At 39.5% G+C, this 15,158-nt stretch overlaps 1 protein-coding gene across 2 annotated transcripts in view; it reads right to left on the bottom strand.

Moving 5' to 3' along the window:
* LOC116569027 (maltase-glucoamylase, intestinal) overlaps nucleotides 1-15,158 on the bottom strand; it is an 89,566-nt gene that overhangs the window by 56,847 nt on the left and 17,561 nt on the right. For both annotated transcript variants that reach the window (XM_032304955.1, XM_032304954.1), the window contains exons 2-5: nucleotides 12,454-12,580; nucleotides 10,678-10,790; nucleotides 1,530-1,650; nucleotides 379-488 (exon numbers count right to left, since the gene is read on the bottom strand). In XM_032304955.1, coding sequence (XP_032160846.1) covers nucleotides 379-488; nucleotides 1,530-1,650; nucleotides 10,678-10,790; nucleotides 12,454-12,580 — 471 coding nt within the window. The remainder of the gene's footprint in view (nucleotides 1-378; nucleotides 489-1,529; nucleotides 1,651-10,677; nucleotides 10,791-12,453; nucleotides 12,581-15,158) is intronic.

Here is a 15,158-nt window from a genome sequence, read left to right on the forward strand (position 1 = left end):
CCAAATTCAAATGTTTAACACCTGGGCAGAAGTTAGTCTTTTGATAGAAATAGACATTGTAAGTCTACAGAGATGGACTAGCTCTAGACTTTTCACAGCTGTGATCATTCTTTTTCTTTTCCCTCCTGACTACATTTCATATGGTATTAGGGACAAGTAAACGAAAATCAGATTTCACTAGTTGACTCAAAATCTACATTCAGGAAGTTACCACACTGAAGGAAGGCTACAGACGACTCAACATATAGGTACTACGAAAAATAATGTCAGTAGAGAAAAAAGCTTCCATTAGCAATACTGTCAGTCTTGTAGTAATTACAGCCATCAGGGAGAGAACAAGCACTTTTCAAAAAGATTCTTAAATAAACAAACCACAACCTTAAAGTGGAAACGATTGGACGTCTGGTATTCCGCTGTGAGAAGGACATTGTTGACATCATTTCCAAATAGGGATGGGGAAGGCAACCTTTTCAACTGGGCTGTGAATCCTAGTATGTAGATGGAAAAAGGTTTACATAGCCGGCTGTGTAAACTCCCAAGAAGTAGCCATATTTACGTCAAAGGGACTGTGAAGAGCCTTTATTTCTCAAAAGAAGGGAGGAGCAATGTCTCCCATCAAACGCTACCGTGGGGCAGTGTGTGAAGCGAGGCACAGGCACTACCTTACCCATGCTTCTCGCTTAAAAAATCAGCCTGAAACCTCCCCGCAAAGGCCTAATTCTCATTCCAACAGTCCATCAGCCATTCTGTGTTAATCACATACCCCTTACACTCTTATCCTTTGATATATATAGATATATAGATAGAAAGAGAGAGATCTATATGGATATAGAGATAGAGATATACTCAGATATCTCTATATCATTCCTTCTCAGTTATTTTCATGCTACATTGCAGGTGATCATATATGCTGATGCCATCTTCCGGGTTCCATGATAAGCCAGGTGAGAGCTGAGACTGTATTAGAAAAGGCCACGGGCCAAGACCCTTAGAGAGGAAGCAAGTCTCTTCCTTTATGCTAAGAGCTTCCCCAAAGTAGTCACCCTCTGTTATCTCTCAGAAGGTTCATTATTATCCTCTGCATTTTGGGATGGGAGAAATGAGAAGAGACATTTAGTTTATGAACACTGATATTGACGAGCTAACTTTCATAAAATGTTGATGAAATTGGAATTGTTTCCATATCATCAAAATCACATCGTATTAGTTATGAGTAGTTTCAGAGGTTACTGAGTCCAAATCCCTCTCTTTAAAAGTCTGAAACTTGGGGATCAAAGATGTCACGATGATTGTACAAGGTTACTAAGGGACATAAAGTAGAGCCAGGAATAGACCATGTAGCCTAACTGCCAAGATTGGATTTTTTTTCCCTTGATGCCAAAATAGATCCCAGCCGTTGCTTAAGAGCAGTGCCCACCTTCTGTCACAGGCGGTAGTGTGGCTGTGCAGGGTGATACTCTGCAGGCCGCTAAGGCTTTCCTCTGTAGCAAATAGAAGGTCTGGAGCTCCCATCTCATTGTCTGGCTTACCTGCATTTGTTGTGACAAGGTCACCCTCCATTTGATAACCATGACTTCTAGAATAGTAGCACCAGGGCACACTTATGGTCCCCTGAGGTCTCCAGCAGCACCCACGCTGATCACATGTGGCCTGAAATTAAGAGATTAGTCAAATAATTTCATGCATTTGTACAACATTATCATTTACAAATGTATTTTGAGCTTATGGTATAATTAACCTCATTTTATAATGATATTTAGAGAAATTGTGCTGTATCCCAGTCAATTCACAGCTTGTACTCAAAATTAATTTTTCTGCCAATGCCCTACCCTGTTATTATTATTTTGTAATAATATAGGGACCACAGTGCAGTCCCACATCTGCCTTCACAATAAAACTGGTAACTTTGTTTAAATATCTTAAACTTCAGTATAGTTATACCACCAGAATCTCAAAATTACAAAAGCAGCTTCGCTTATATTGGTTTGGTTTAAAAAAAAAAAAAATACTTTGCTTTATTCAGAAGCTTTGAGATCAAATCATTTTTGACTTTTAAATATGTCTATTATGTGTGTGTTACATATACGTGATAGATATATACATGCATACATACGTAGTCTCTCAACTTCTCCCAAAGCAGTAAGTAATTGTTCCTTGAAACTCAAAGAGATTCTAATTTTTAGCTAAGAAAGGTGACCACTTTATGCCACAATTAACAATAGAATCAAGTGGAGACTAAAATGAATACAATCCCTCTCTCATCTCAACTAATTTATTTGGGAGGAGCACCAGGCTAACTACAAAAAAGTACAAAGAAACCTCTTCCTCTTGAATGTGGACTAGACCTAGTGACTTGTAATGAACAGAATAAAGCAAAAATAATGGGATGTTGCTTCTAAGATTAGATTACAGAAAGATTATGTCTCCTGTCTGGCTTGGTCTCTTTCCCTTGCTCTTCTGAAGCACATGGCAAGGGACTAAGGTATGTCTCCAGCCAATGGCCTTCTAGGAACAGAGACTCTCATCCAAGAATCCTGGAGGATCTCAATCCTGCCAACAATCCAATGAATGAGCCTGAAAGTGATCACACCCAGTCCCAGAAGACGCTTCAACCTCAGTTTTCTAAAAGACTTTGAGCCAAAAGCATCCAGCTATGTCAAAGTCAGATTTGTGACCATAATAAAAAAATTACATTCATTGTGTTAAGCCATGAAGTTTTGGCATAATCTGTCACAAAGCAATAAATAACTACTATATCCTGCTATATATTTTACAGATGAAGCACCTGAGACAGGCAGAAGTTCACAGAGGTGCAGTGACCTGCCAAGCTTGCTCAGTGAGCTACTGGGAAGGCAAGCACCAAAACTTAGTTCTCTTGCTATCTACTGTCTTTTTCCTATACTCTGGGTTCAATTTCTGTTTAAGCACATTTTCAGGAGGACACCGCCATGCTTTGCAAATGATAAGACAAAGAAATGGTTTAGGTTTATGAACCATTGGATCTAATCACATGCTTATTTTTACATGAATACTAATTTAAGGATGGAAAAACCGTGCCCATCTGTGGATGATATGGCTGTGGGATCCGACTGCATCATGCATTCCAATTAGCAGGGTTTTGTGGGGTTTTTTTCCTTTTTTATTTTTTTACTTTATTTATTTTTTTCAGTGTAACAGTATTCATTGCTTTTGCACCACAACCAGTGCTCCATGCAAAACCTACTCAGTTGAAACCTCAGTACATCAGGCAAAGAGAAAGGTGTTAAAAAGCGTGTTAAACAGAATGGTTTCTGCACACTGCCCAGAGGTTAATAATTTCTTCATTGGAATGGAAGGGGCAAAGATCAAAGAGTGCTCAAAGAAGCCAGAAAAGTGAATGTTCTCTGTTGGCTAACTTGAAAATGCCAGTTCTTGCAGTGGCCCTAAGCAGTCACGAGGAGTGGAAAGAGAAGCTTGGTGCACATAAACAGGAGAGTAAAAAGGATGTGAAACCTAGGAAAATCATCGTAAAGAAAAGCTGTACAAAATGATGATGTGAATAGGACTGAAGGCACATATAGAGAAGAATTAGAGCCAAGACACAAATGTCCTTTTAAGTTCATCTGAGAATTTAAATTTAAGAGGAATTGCTGAAGTAATATAGCCGATGTAACTTCCAATACAGTATTAAAAACTCCAGCGGAAAAAATCCTCAAAGCAAAAGAAAATTAAAAAAATAATAATAAGGAAAGAAGACATAGTTATGGGCATAGGGTCAGGGACAAGTAGGGAGCAGCACATAGCAAAACAGAACAAATGGAAAACACAAAATAAGACCTTGGGGGAAAATGTATCATGTCAATTATCACATGTCATCGGCCAGTACTTTCATGGTTACTAATCATAGGAAACAGAGAGTTGTAGTACAGCTCCTGGCTCATGCTTGGTAGGCATTTAATAGACAGACCGGCCTGAGAACACTGCTTCATTTCACGGACAAAGATTTGATAGTCTGCAAGGAAACAAGACTTCATGATCAAGTCACAGAGTTTTTCAGAAGCAAAGCCAGGACTAGAACCTGTACTGTGGCTCCCCTAACATCCGACTGCCCAAGGGCTACACTCTCAGTTCAAGGCATAGAGCATTAAACTTAAGTCTGTACACAGGACCTGACAGCTCACTGCTCTTCCTGGCACCACATAATGGCTCTTAACTAATGCTGTGTAAACACAGAGTAATTTTGAAGGTTGGGACTCTTAACGATCTCCACAAAATGCAGTTTGCTGGCTGATATTCATAAATCTTGAGCCATTAAACACTTATTGATAAGAAAATGGAATTTGCAGAATATAAAACAAGCCAATAAATAAACAATAAATAGATAATTACTGAGTATGCCTGCTATAAAATATGACACAACTTCTGAATAAGAAAGACGGTAACTTCTCAAACATCATCATGAAGATTATCATTAGTACTATTGTTAACCGTAGGACTTACTGTAAACTGTTCTCAGCTTACCCATTCTACAAGATAGTTAGGATATGCCAATTTATTTTAAGCATGTAAACCTGCTCTTCTTTGTTTATACAATACGCTCTTTTTTTATGTTCAGCTAGCCAACATACAATACATTCTATCCTGAAAATCAATGAGCTTAAAATTACTGTCTACCAGCTCTTTCCTTAGCTGGGTGTCTGGAATTGACTCCATCTTTCTGCTCCCAGCCATCAACAGGATCTTTCAACTCTGGGATTATGGGTAAAAGGTGCTGGGATTATGGGCAGAAGGTCTCACAAGGAAGTAGAAAGTGATATGGTCTTTCAGAATGGACAGGTTTTGGGTAAGTATGAGAGCTGTCTCTAAAATCTGCATGGGAGAATGACCTATATGCAGCTTGAGAGGCACAAAGGTTAAACAGGGTCTAAGATGACACACTGAGCATTTGAACTCAACACAATAAACAGTAAGGAAGGCTGTAAGTACTCCAGCTGGGTAGCAATATAAAAAGAGTAGGATATTCAAGAGGGCAGTTTCAATCCTGTGTGTAATGGCTCAGGTAGGGGAGAGATGGAATTCAGAAGAGGTGCTGGAAGTCTATGGGAATAAGCCACGTGTGCGGTGGGGAAGGGCCAGCATGACCAGGTATGAAGGGAAATTAAGTGCTTATTCTGGGAAACACTGTCAAGGAAAGTGTTTAAAACACATGAAATATTGTTCAAAAGGCTTGAAGGGAAGAGCCAGGCAAGAGTTCTGCTGTTCCTGCTACAGAGATGAGAAGCATAACAGGAGTACGAACAGAATCTGATGGTTGAGGAGGGCAAACAGAATTGATGAGGAGTGATGAGTTCAGGCGAGGTGTTCATGGGACGCCCAAGGGAGATGCCCTGCAAACAGCTGCCAACCCAAAACTAAAGATCAGGCTAGAGATTTTGATAACTGAGTCACCCTTTTTTTTCTGTCCTGAGATTCATCGAAGAGACCCTTGGAGCTCGTTCTCTCCCAAGATGTCTCTAAGAGTATACCACGTGGTTTGGCAAATTCATAGGACCCCTTCTCATTATTGGGAGTTAAAAACAGTGGGATCTACAACAAAGAATTATCTGAAGGGGAATGTATACTGTTAGTTCTTTATAAGTAATCATGGAGGAGAGAGAGAGAGGGGAGTGATGTAATGGCCTCAACACTGGAACATTCCACTAGCCAGGTATCATATTCATAATTTCTTCCCACTTCTCTACTCCACACATCCATGTACTTCCCTTTAACATGCACATTATATAAATACATCATCATCCATAGACTCAGCCTCTCGACAATAGTCTGGGGAAGCATATAACAGCCAGGATACTTGAAACATGCACCAAAATGCCCAAGCCATAACTTCTATGAAAAAACAGGCCACTGAAAGTACTCCCAGAGCATTTCTCTCTGGCTGAGCTAAAGAGGAGCAGGTCAATGAATGAATGCCAAGGTCATAGTTTAATGCAGTTGGTACAACATACAAAAAGAGTCAAAGTTCATTTATTGAACCATAATCTTGATACCACAGAATTTATGAAAGGTCTTCCAATAAAACCCCAAAGAAACACTGCTGAGCCAATAATGACATCTGAAGTTCAATAATCAATATCAAGATGAGGTGTTGTAGGAGAGTGAACTTAGGATGCATTAGCCATCTAGCTGTGCTTCTAAGCAACAAGGTTCCTAGTACACTGAGACAAGGGCTAGTGAACGGGTGTGGATCAACCTTCTGCAAACCTAGCGTGCCAAACATCCTGCTTACATGAAGCGTATCTAGACCACAGCTTCCCTTTCCTATCAACAAAGCAGAACATTAATGGTTCTCTCTCATCCAGCTCTAATTTACCTTGCCATCTCAGGCATTATCTTCTCTCTGGCACCTACCCCATATCTTGGCCATATGGGACCATTTGATATGTCATGTGTGTGCCCCACAATTTCCTCATCCATTCTATTTTGAATTCACTTTTCATTCCTCCCATCTGTGTCAAAATCCTCCTTATGTTTAATTCCATACTGTCACCTTCCCCTTGATAATACTTTCTCCTCTGTGATCTCCAACATATTTCTTTTTGTATCTTAGACTTTTTCATATTCCAGTTATTTATTTACTTGGTTTATCTCCTCTACAAGAATTTATGAGAAGAAAAATATTTAGTTTAATTGAACCTATCACCCCAAATGCTGAACTTTGACATTTGGCCCCATACTGAAGTATTCTGCTTTTTTTTTTTTTCTCCCTGATACCTTCTTTTTCTTTTAGTCCTGTTTTGATGTTCTCTTTTCTTTGTTTCTCAGTACATGATTCCATTCAGCCTTAAATCGTTGCTCCTAGCTGCTGTGTATCACATCAAAAACCAGCTTCCTCTACGTGACTTCCCAGGTCTTCTACTATTTAAATCCACCTTTTCTTTTCAATCTTGTTTCTTCCTACTCCCAGTAGGCAACTCTAACTCTGTTCACTATTCTAAGAGGTCAAGTTCATTTCAGTCAGGATAAGATGCCAAATAAAGGGAATTGAACACTACAATCACCTTGGTAAGGTATGTTGGTCTAACTGGAATTATTTCTTACCTTAGCGGACTTGCTCTGCAGGCTGCTGCCCTTGGTGCCAGAACAGTTAGTCATGGCACTGAGTTTCCTGTCCAGGAGATTTCCTGATCCTTAACTACCCATCTCTATCCAGATATTGGATCTTTCTTGCCCTCAGGACAGCATCTGGACTTCCTGATTAGTTTTATCCCATCACTCTGCTGCAGTCTTGGGCATCTTCTCTATGTCAAGCTACTTATCTGGCTCTGGTTCCCTTCTCTGCCTTAACTTCCCACTTCCAACCCTAGTCCATCATATCTTATAGCTGATTTCATCTCTTCTCTCTTGGCTGCATTGGTTCTCACTGACTCGGCATCTACGCCCAGTCAGTCAACATCAAAGACTCAAGTTGTAACAATTCCCACTTTCCACAGTTCCCCTCTCCATGAATTGGACTGAATTATGTCCTCAGAAAAGACACATTGAAGTCTTAATCTTTATACCTCAGATTTTGATCTTATTTGGAATTAGGATGATTGCAGAAGTAATTAGTTAAGATGACGTCATACTGAAATAGGGTAAGCCTTTAATCCAAGATGCCAAGTATCCTTATTCAAATGGGAAATTTGAACACAGACACACACACACAGGGAGAAGCCATGTGAAGACGCAGACAGAAACTGGAGTGATGCAGCTGTAAGCCAAGGAATGTGAAGGACTGACTGCTACCACCAGAGACTAGGACAGAAGCAGGAACAGCTTCTACCTAAGAGTGCTCAAAAGGAATCAACCTTGCCAACATTTTGATTTGGGACTTATAGCCTCCAGTAGTATAAAAGGGGAAAAGAAAAACAGAAAAGAAAAATAAAATGTCTTTTGGTATTAGGATCTTCAGATAAACCAAAACAGCAGTTCGCAAGAACACCACAGATATTCCAGCCAGCTTACGATAGGATGGCTAGAGAGATAAATGTGAGCATGCCACATGCCTGGGTATCACGTGCAGCAAGCATCATATCTGTGTCTGATATAAATCTGCCATTTCATATCAATGGACTTCACTCAGAAGGCTGCATTTTGTTTTCATTCATTCTCAGTGTGAAAGGTGACTGATACACTGTGTGTGTAATGAACTTCATAATTATAGTACTCAGCAGCAATTGCAGGGTCATAGGGAAGCTCTGTTTTTAGTTTCTTGAGGAATTTCCACACTGTTCTCCAAAGTGGCTGCACCAACTTGAATTCCCACCAACAGTGTAAGAGGGTTCCCCTTTCTCCAACACATGTTGTTTCCTGTCTTGCTAATTTTGGCCATTCTAAGTGGTGTAAGGTGGCATCTCAATGTGGTTTTAATTTGAATCTCCCTGATGGCTAGTGATGATGAACATTTTTTCATGTGTCTGATAGCCATTTGTATGTCTCCATTGGTGAAGTGTCTGTTCGTATCTTCTGCCCACTTTTTAATATGACTGTCTGTTTTGTGTGTGTTGAGTTTGAGGAGTTCTTTATAGATCCTGGATATAAAACTTTTGTCTGTACTGTCATTTGCAAATAACTTCTCCCATTCCATGGGTTGCCTCTTTGTTTTTTTGACTATTTCCTTTGCTGTGCAGAAGCTTTTGATTTTGATGAAGTCCCAAAGGTTCATTTTTGCTTTTGTTTCTTGGCCTTTGGAGATGTATCTTGAAAGAAGTTGCTGTGGCCGATACCGAAGAGATTACTGCCTATGTTCTCCTCTAGGATTCTGATGGATTCCTATCTCACATTGAGGTCTTTTATTCATTGAGTTTATCTTTGTGTACGGTGTAAGAGAATGGTCGAGTTTCATTCTTCTACATATAACTGTCCAGTTTTCCCAGCACATTTATTGAAGAGACTGTCTTTTTTCCACTGTATATTTTTTCCTGTTTTGTCATAGAGCTAGGGTCCATATCTGGGCTCTCTACTCTGTTCCACTCGTCTACGTGTCTGTTTTTATGCCAGTACCATGCTGTCTTGGTGATCACAGCTTTGTAGTAAAGCTTGAAATCAGGTAACGTGATGCCCCCAGTTTTATTTTTGTTTTTCAACATTTCCTTAGCGAATCGGGGTCTCTTCTGATTCCATACAAATTTTTGGATTATTTGCTCCAGCTCTTTGAAAAATACCGGTGGAATTTTGATCAGAATGGTATTAAAAGTATAGATTGCTCTAGGCAGTACAGACATTTTAACAATGTTTATTCTCCCAATCCAAGAGCATGGAATGGTCTTCCATCTTTTTGTGTCTTCAATTTCTTTCAGGAGTGTTTTTTTTTTTAATTTATTTATTTTCAGCATAACGGTATCATTATTTTTTCACCACACCCAGTGCTCCATGCAATCCGTGCCCTCTATAATACCCACCACATGGTACTCCAACCTCCCACCCCCCTGCCACTTCAATCTGAGGGGTTTGAAGAAGTGTTCTGTAGTTCCTCGAGTACAGAGCTTCTATGACCCTGCAATTGCACTACTGGGTATTTACCCCAAAGATACAGATGGAGTGAAAAGAAGGGCCATCTGTACCCCAATGTTTATAGCAGCAATGGCCATGGTCGCCAAACTATGGAAAGAACCAAGATGCCCTTCAACGGACAAATGGATAAGGAAGATGTGGTCCATATACACTATGGAGTATTATGCCTCCATCAGAAAGGATGAATACCCAACTTTTGTAGCAACATGGATGGGACTGGAAGAGATTATGCTGAGTGAAATAAGTCAAGCAGAGAGAGTCAATTATCATATGGTTTCACTTATTTGTGGAGCATAACAAACAGCATGGAGGGCAAGGGGAGTTAGAGAGGAGAGGGAGTTGAGGGAAATTGGAAGGGGAGGTGAACCATGAGAGACTATGGACTCTGAACAACAACCTGAGGGTTTTGAAGGGGCGGGGGGTGGGAGGTTGGGGAAACCAGGTGGTGGGTATTGGAGAGGGCATGGATTGCATGGAGCACTGGGTGTGGTGCAAAAAAAATGAATACTATTTCACTGAAAATAAATAAATAAATAAAATAATACTCAGGAGCACTTCAGTTGGTGATCAAGAAATATTGCTATAAATACCCAGATGCCTGCACTATCTTTAGTCTGGGATTTATTATCTTCTTTTTTACAAAACATGGCTCTTCAAACTTTGTCCTTATTTTAAATAATGTTTTATGTACATGTATTACTTTTCACTGTAGATCCTAGACAGCCTTTGGGAATCATGAAAGGAGAGAGACAGAGAAAAGGCAAGAAACAGAGGCAGTAACAGTCAGAGAGAATGAGTAACCAAGCAGTGTTGCCAGATAAAAGACAAATCCATTTTTAATAGATGTCAGTCCCAAATCTTGCATGCGACATTCTTATGCTAAAAAAAGTACTCATGATTTATCAGAAATCCATATTTAATTTAATCTGTCACCCCAAGGGAATTCTCTCACTCTTCTCTCCCAAAGCTGCAGGGTCTCACAAGGGTGGATACAGGATTCATTTGCATGAGACACCAATAGTTGCAATGCAAACAGTTCTCTGAGACTTACAAACAGGAAACAAACAAACAGAACAGAAATTAACAACAACAAAAACTATCCAATAGCATAAACTCTTAAATGGAAACAAGATCTGTAATTCAAACCTTTGTTGGTGGCTGGTCAGGGATGCAATTTATCCGTTCCACTTCATTTACCACTGGGCACACAGCAGATTCAGGGGTGGTACTTGGATCTGGTGTAACTGTTGTCCCAGGATCTGGGATAATCCCAAAAACAAACATAAAATGACCATCAGATGTAATATCACAAGCATTTAACATGATTGTCATAGTTCTCAACACCTCCAAGTATATGAACTCCACTACTGATCCGTCTTCACCCTGATGCCCTTGAAGAGTACATGTTCACTTTAGAAAGCCTCATTTTGTTCTTGCTGACTGTATTTACTTCTGTGTATACTGCATCATCTCCTTCTACCACCAACACTCTCCCCTTTGAGATGGTTCATATAAGAGCAAGGAGTGTGGCTCCACCATTAAATCAAAAGGTCACCAAGGTAAGAACCAAATCTACTTTCTTCTCTAGTCCAGGAGGCAGGCAAATTATAACCCATGGGCCAAATCAGGTCACAGTCTGATTGCTGGAACACAGACACATCCACTTTTTAATGTATTATCTACAGCTGCTTTTCTGCTGCAGTAGCAAAATTAGTTAGTTATGACAGAGACCATATGGTCTGCCAAATCTGAAATATTAAGTACCTGGTTTTGTACAGAAAAGTTTGCAAACTGCCCTGGTCCTTTACTTCCACCCCCAGTAACTGGTTCACAGTATGTCTGTGCACAGAACACATATGGTGTATGTTTTAGTGGATGTTACCACCCTAACCATCATAACCTCTGTTCCAGTTGTTCCATTACCAGGCATTCCCTCAACAAGGAACACTTCTGAGTGATGACGTTCTCATGTAATATAAAGTCTCATATGGCAAAAATGTAAAGGAAGGCCACCAATGTAAAAATTGGCAGTTAGGATCTGCCCAAGGGCCTTGCTTCATATTTAAAAATCAGTCACATAAAAGACACATTGATTCAATTCTAAAGTAAGGAAGTGAGATTTCTTTAAGTCACTCTGCAAGGACGTGAAGACAGAATAATGGGGCTTTTAATTAGTTTTCATTTCTATTCCAGTTCAAAAGTGATAGATTAAGAGAGCTCCATATTTGTGCCACTTTCTGAACGAGGGTTTTAGTTCCATGTCCAAAGTCATGGAACTTTAAGAGTTAAACAATCTTTGAGATTATTTGATGTAACTCCCCACAAAAGGAGAAATTGTCAGGGCTGGGACAGAGGGACTGGAAGAAGAGAAGGATTCCAGCCACAGACCTACCCTTCATCACCTGATTCATAGAAACTGTTCCTAGATATACCAGAGAAGAAACCAGGGATAACTTGGCACAATCCAGCCCCTCTTTTAGAGTAAGACAGTTCAATAAACGTTTAATTAAATAACTCTGATGGTTTTTAACTTTTTAAAAAACAGAATTTGGGCCTTAAATACTTTGATTATATACTTATTCAACTGCCTTACATATAAGGGGTTATTGGTTAATAAATGTCAATATTGTTATTGAAATGAGAATTATTCAAAGCAATTCAGCAAATTTATTTCAAGGGTCAGCTGTGAAATCCTGCACTGTGCTAATTGGGAAATAAAAGTATTGGCTTAGGCCTACAGTGAATACCTAGTGAGCTCTCACAGTTCCAGTCAAGGGCTCACCGACACACATATAACTTCCCCCTCCCTCCTCACACACACTCACAACAATGCACAGGAGAGAATCAAATCCCTGCCATTTATGAGGTTTCTGCTCTGGTAAGAGCAACACATGGGGAGGGAACGCTAGAGTTCCTTGTTACCTTTTGATTCCGAAGACTCTTTAGCTGAAAGCACAAACAGAGGAATAGTGATGATAAATACCATAAGCAGAAGAACACTGAGCATAAGCTCCAACGTCGTGAAATCTTTCAACTTCCTTCTTGCCATCTGAAAAAAAAATTATAGTTAAGTCTTATTGAATTCATAGCTAGTAATTTCCTAATGGACAAGCTTAAATATCACATAAGTAAAATGAATAACTACAAGTCCATCATGTACATACCCATCAGCAAGATTAAAAAATTATCAACTCATGATCAATCTCATTTTTTCTTTATTCTATTTACTTCTTTCCCTAACCTTGAAGCAAATCTCAGATATCTTATTATCTGGAAATATCTAAGTACTGGGGAGTCTGTGTGGCTCAGTTGATAGAGCATGTGACTCTTGATCTTGGGGTTGTGAGTTTGAGCCCCCCAATGTAGATATAGATATTCCTTTATTGTTTTTATCTAAATTCAATTAGCCAACATATTATTAGTTTCACATGTAGTATTCAATAATTTATCAGTTGCACATAACACCCAGTGTTACGTGCATATAACACCCGGTACTCATCACATCATGTGCCCTCCTTAATGCCCATCACCCAGTTAATGCCCCATCCCCGCACCCATCTCCCCTCCAGCAACCCTGTTTGTTTCCTATAGTTAGGAGTCTCTCACGGTTTTTCTCCTACTCTGATGACTTCCCATTCCACTTTCTGTCCCTTACCCTATCATCTTCTGCACTGTTTATTTTCCACCTATGAGTGAAACCATATGATAATCATCTTTCTCTAATTGACTTATTTCACTCAGCATAATCCCCTCCAGTTCCATCCATGTCGATGTAAATGGTAGGTATGCAACCTTTCTGATGGCCGAGTAACATTCCATTGTATATATATGCCACATCTTCGGCTTAAAATTTTTTTTAAATATTTAAGTATTAAAAAGTAAACTTCATGAAAGCTAAACAAAATATTGTTAGAACACCAAAATTTTTTTTTTAAAGATTTTATTTATTTATTTGACAGAGAGAAATCACAAGTAGGCAGAGAGGCAGGCAGAGAGAGAGAGAGAGGGAAGCAGGCTCCCCGCTGAGCAGAGAGCCCGATGCGGGACTCGATCCCAGGACCCTGAGATCATGACCCGAGCCGAAGGCAGCGGCTTAACCCACTGAGCCACCCAGAACACCAAAAATATTTTTAAAATAATTCCTCAATCATCAAATATCTAGTCAATGTTGAAATATCTCTTATTGCCTGATAAATATTTTATAATTTGTTCTACTTTCACCAGGATGCAAGAAAATTTATATAGTGTAATTGGTTTGTGTCTGTTACGCTTTTTTTTTCCTGTTGTTTAGAGAGAGAGAGAGAGAGAGCGCCCAGGGTGGGAGGAGGGGCAGAGGAGGAGAGAATCCTAAACAGGCTCCATGCCCAGAACAGAGCCTACAGGGTCTCAATCTGACAAACCTGAGATCATGACCTGACCCAAAATAGAGAGTTGGATGCTTAACTGACTGAGCCACCCAGACACCCCAGTTAGGTTTTTTAAATCTACAGGTTTGTTCTATAGATTTCCCCATAATCTGGATTTTGTTAATTGCATCTGTGGATATACTTACATGTTTCTCTGCCTTAATGTTTCCTGTAAATTTAATGATCAGATCTAGAGTTTTGATAGATGCAGGTTCAATATTTTAGCAAGAATGGTACAGAGCTGGTATACAGTCTTCCAGCAGGAGACACAAAAGATCTAGCAAATTCTCCCTTTTTCATATTAACAGCCATTGGTGAGCATTTCTTAGGTCCATTATTCCATTAGTTGTGACAGTGATACTGTAATTCTACCACTTTATATACTGGATGAAATATTACTATAGAGAGAAATTCCCCCTCACCTATTACTTGGATGATAAAGACAGAGTTCATAGAGGAGAGGTAGGATAAATGTACCCAGGGGGAGTCTCTCCAAGTTGGTTTCTGGTCGTCTTTGGTAGTTTTCTTGCTCTCTGTTTTAAGATGATAACCTAGGCTCATTTTGCACATTTCCTGACTTCAGTTCCAAATGAAACATCTCTACGGAGGCTTTTTTTTTTTTTTACAGTGGTAACAATATTTAGAAACTATAGTTTCAGTGAGATTTGGTGAATTCTACAATGGAAGGTAACTGTTGGATCATCCTGACCAACTGGCTACCTTCGGAGTCCCAGGGAGAATTGTCAATTAAAAAAAAAATACAGAAATAACACATTTACCTATGTTAGGATTGCTATAAATCCTAGCTGGGCATTAAAATATTTTGCCAAGAAGTTTAAATCAGATGTTCGGCACTCTCTTGCTGTCTCAACCTAAGTGAATCCGAATCTCTGGGGAGAAGGTTTAGATAACTGATTTTTTTTTTAACACCACAGGTAATTCTGATATGCAACTATGTTTTGGAGACAGTGGCCCTATTCCAGGCTTATAAATTATAATAAACACGTTTCACTATGCAAAAACATATTAAGAAGTGGTGTCCATGACGTTAAAAAAAAAAAAGAAATGAAACCAGTAGTCAGTCAGGCCCCTTCATTTTATGCATAAGCAAGGTACAGTAGGCCAAGTGCCTTGTTGAGAGTCACACAACCAAGGACTAGAACCACATTTCCCAATAAGCTTAATGTAGCTTAGCTACTGTATCTATCCTGGCAACTTTTG

The sequence above is a fragment of the Mustela erminea genome, chromosome 11 (assembly GCF_009829155.1).
Source record: "Mustela erminea isolate mMusErm1 chromosome 11, mMusErm1.Pri, whole genome shotgun sequence".
Taxonomy (NCBI): Eukaryota; Metazoa; Chordata; class Mammalia; order Carnivora; family Mustelidae; genus Mustela; species Mustela erminea.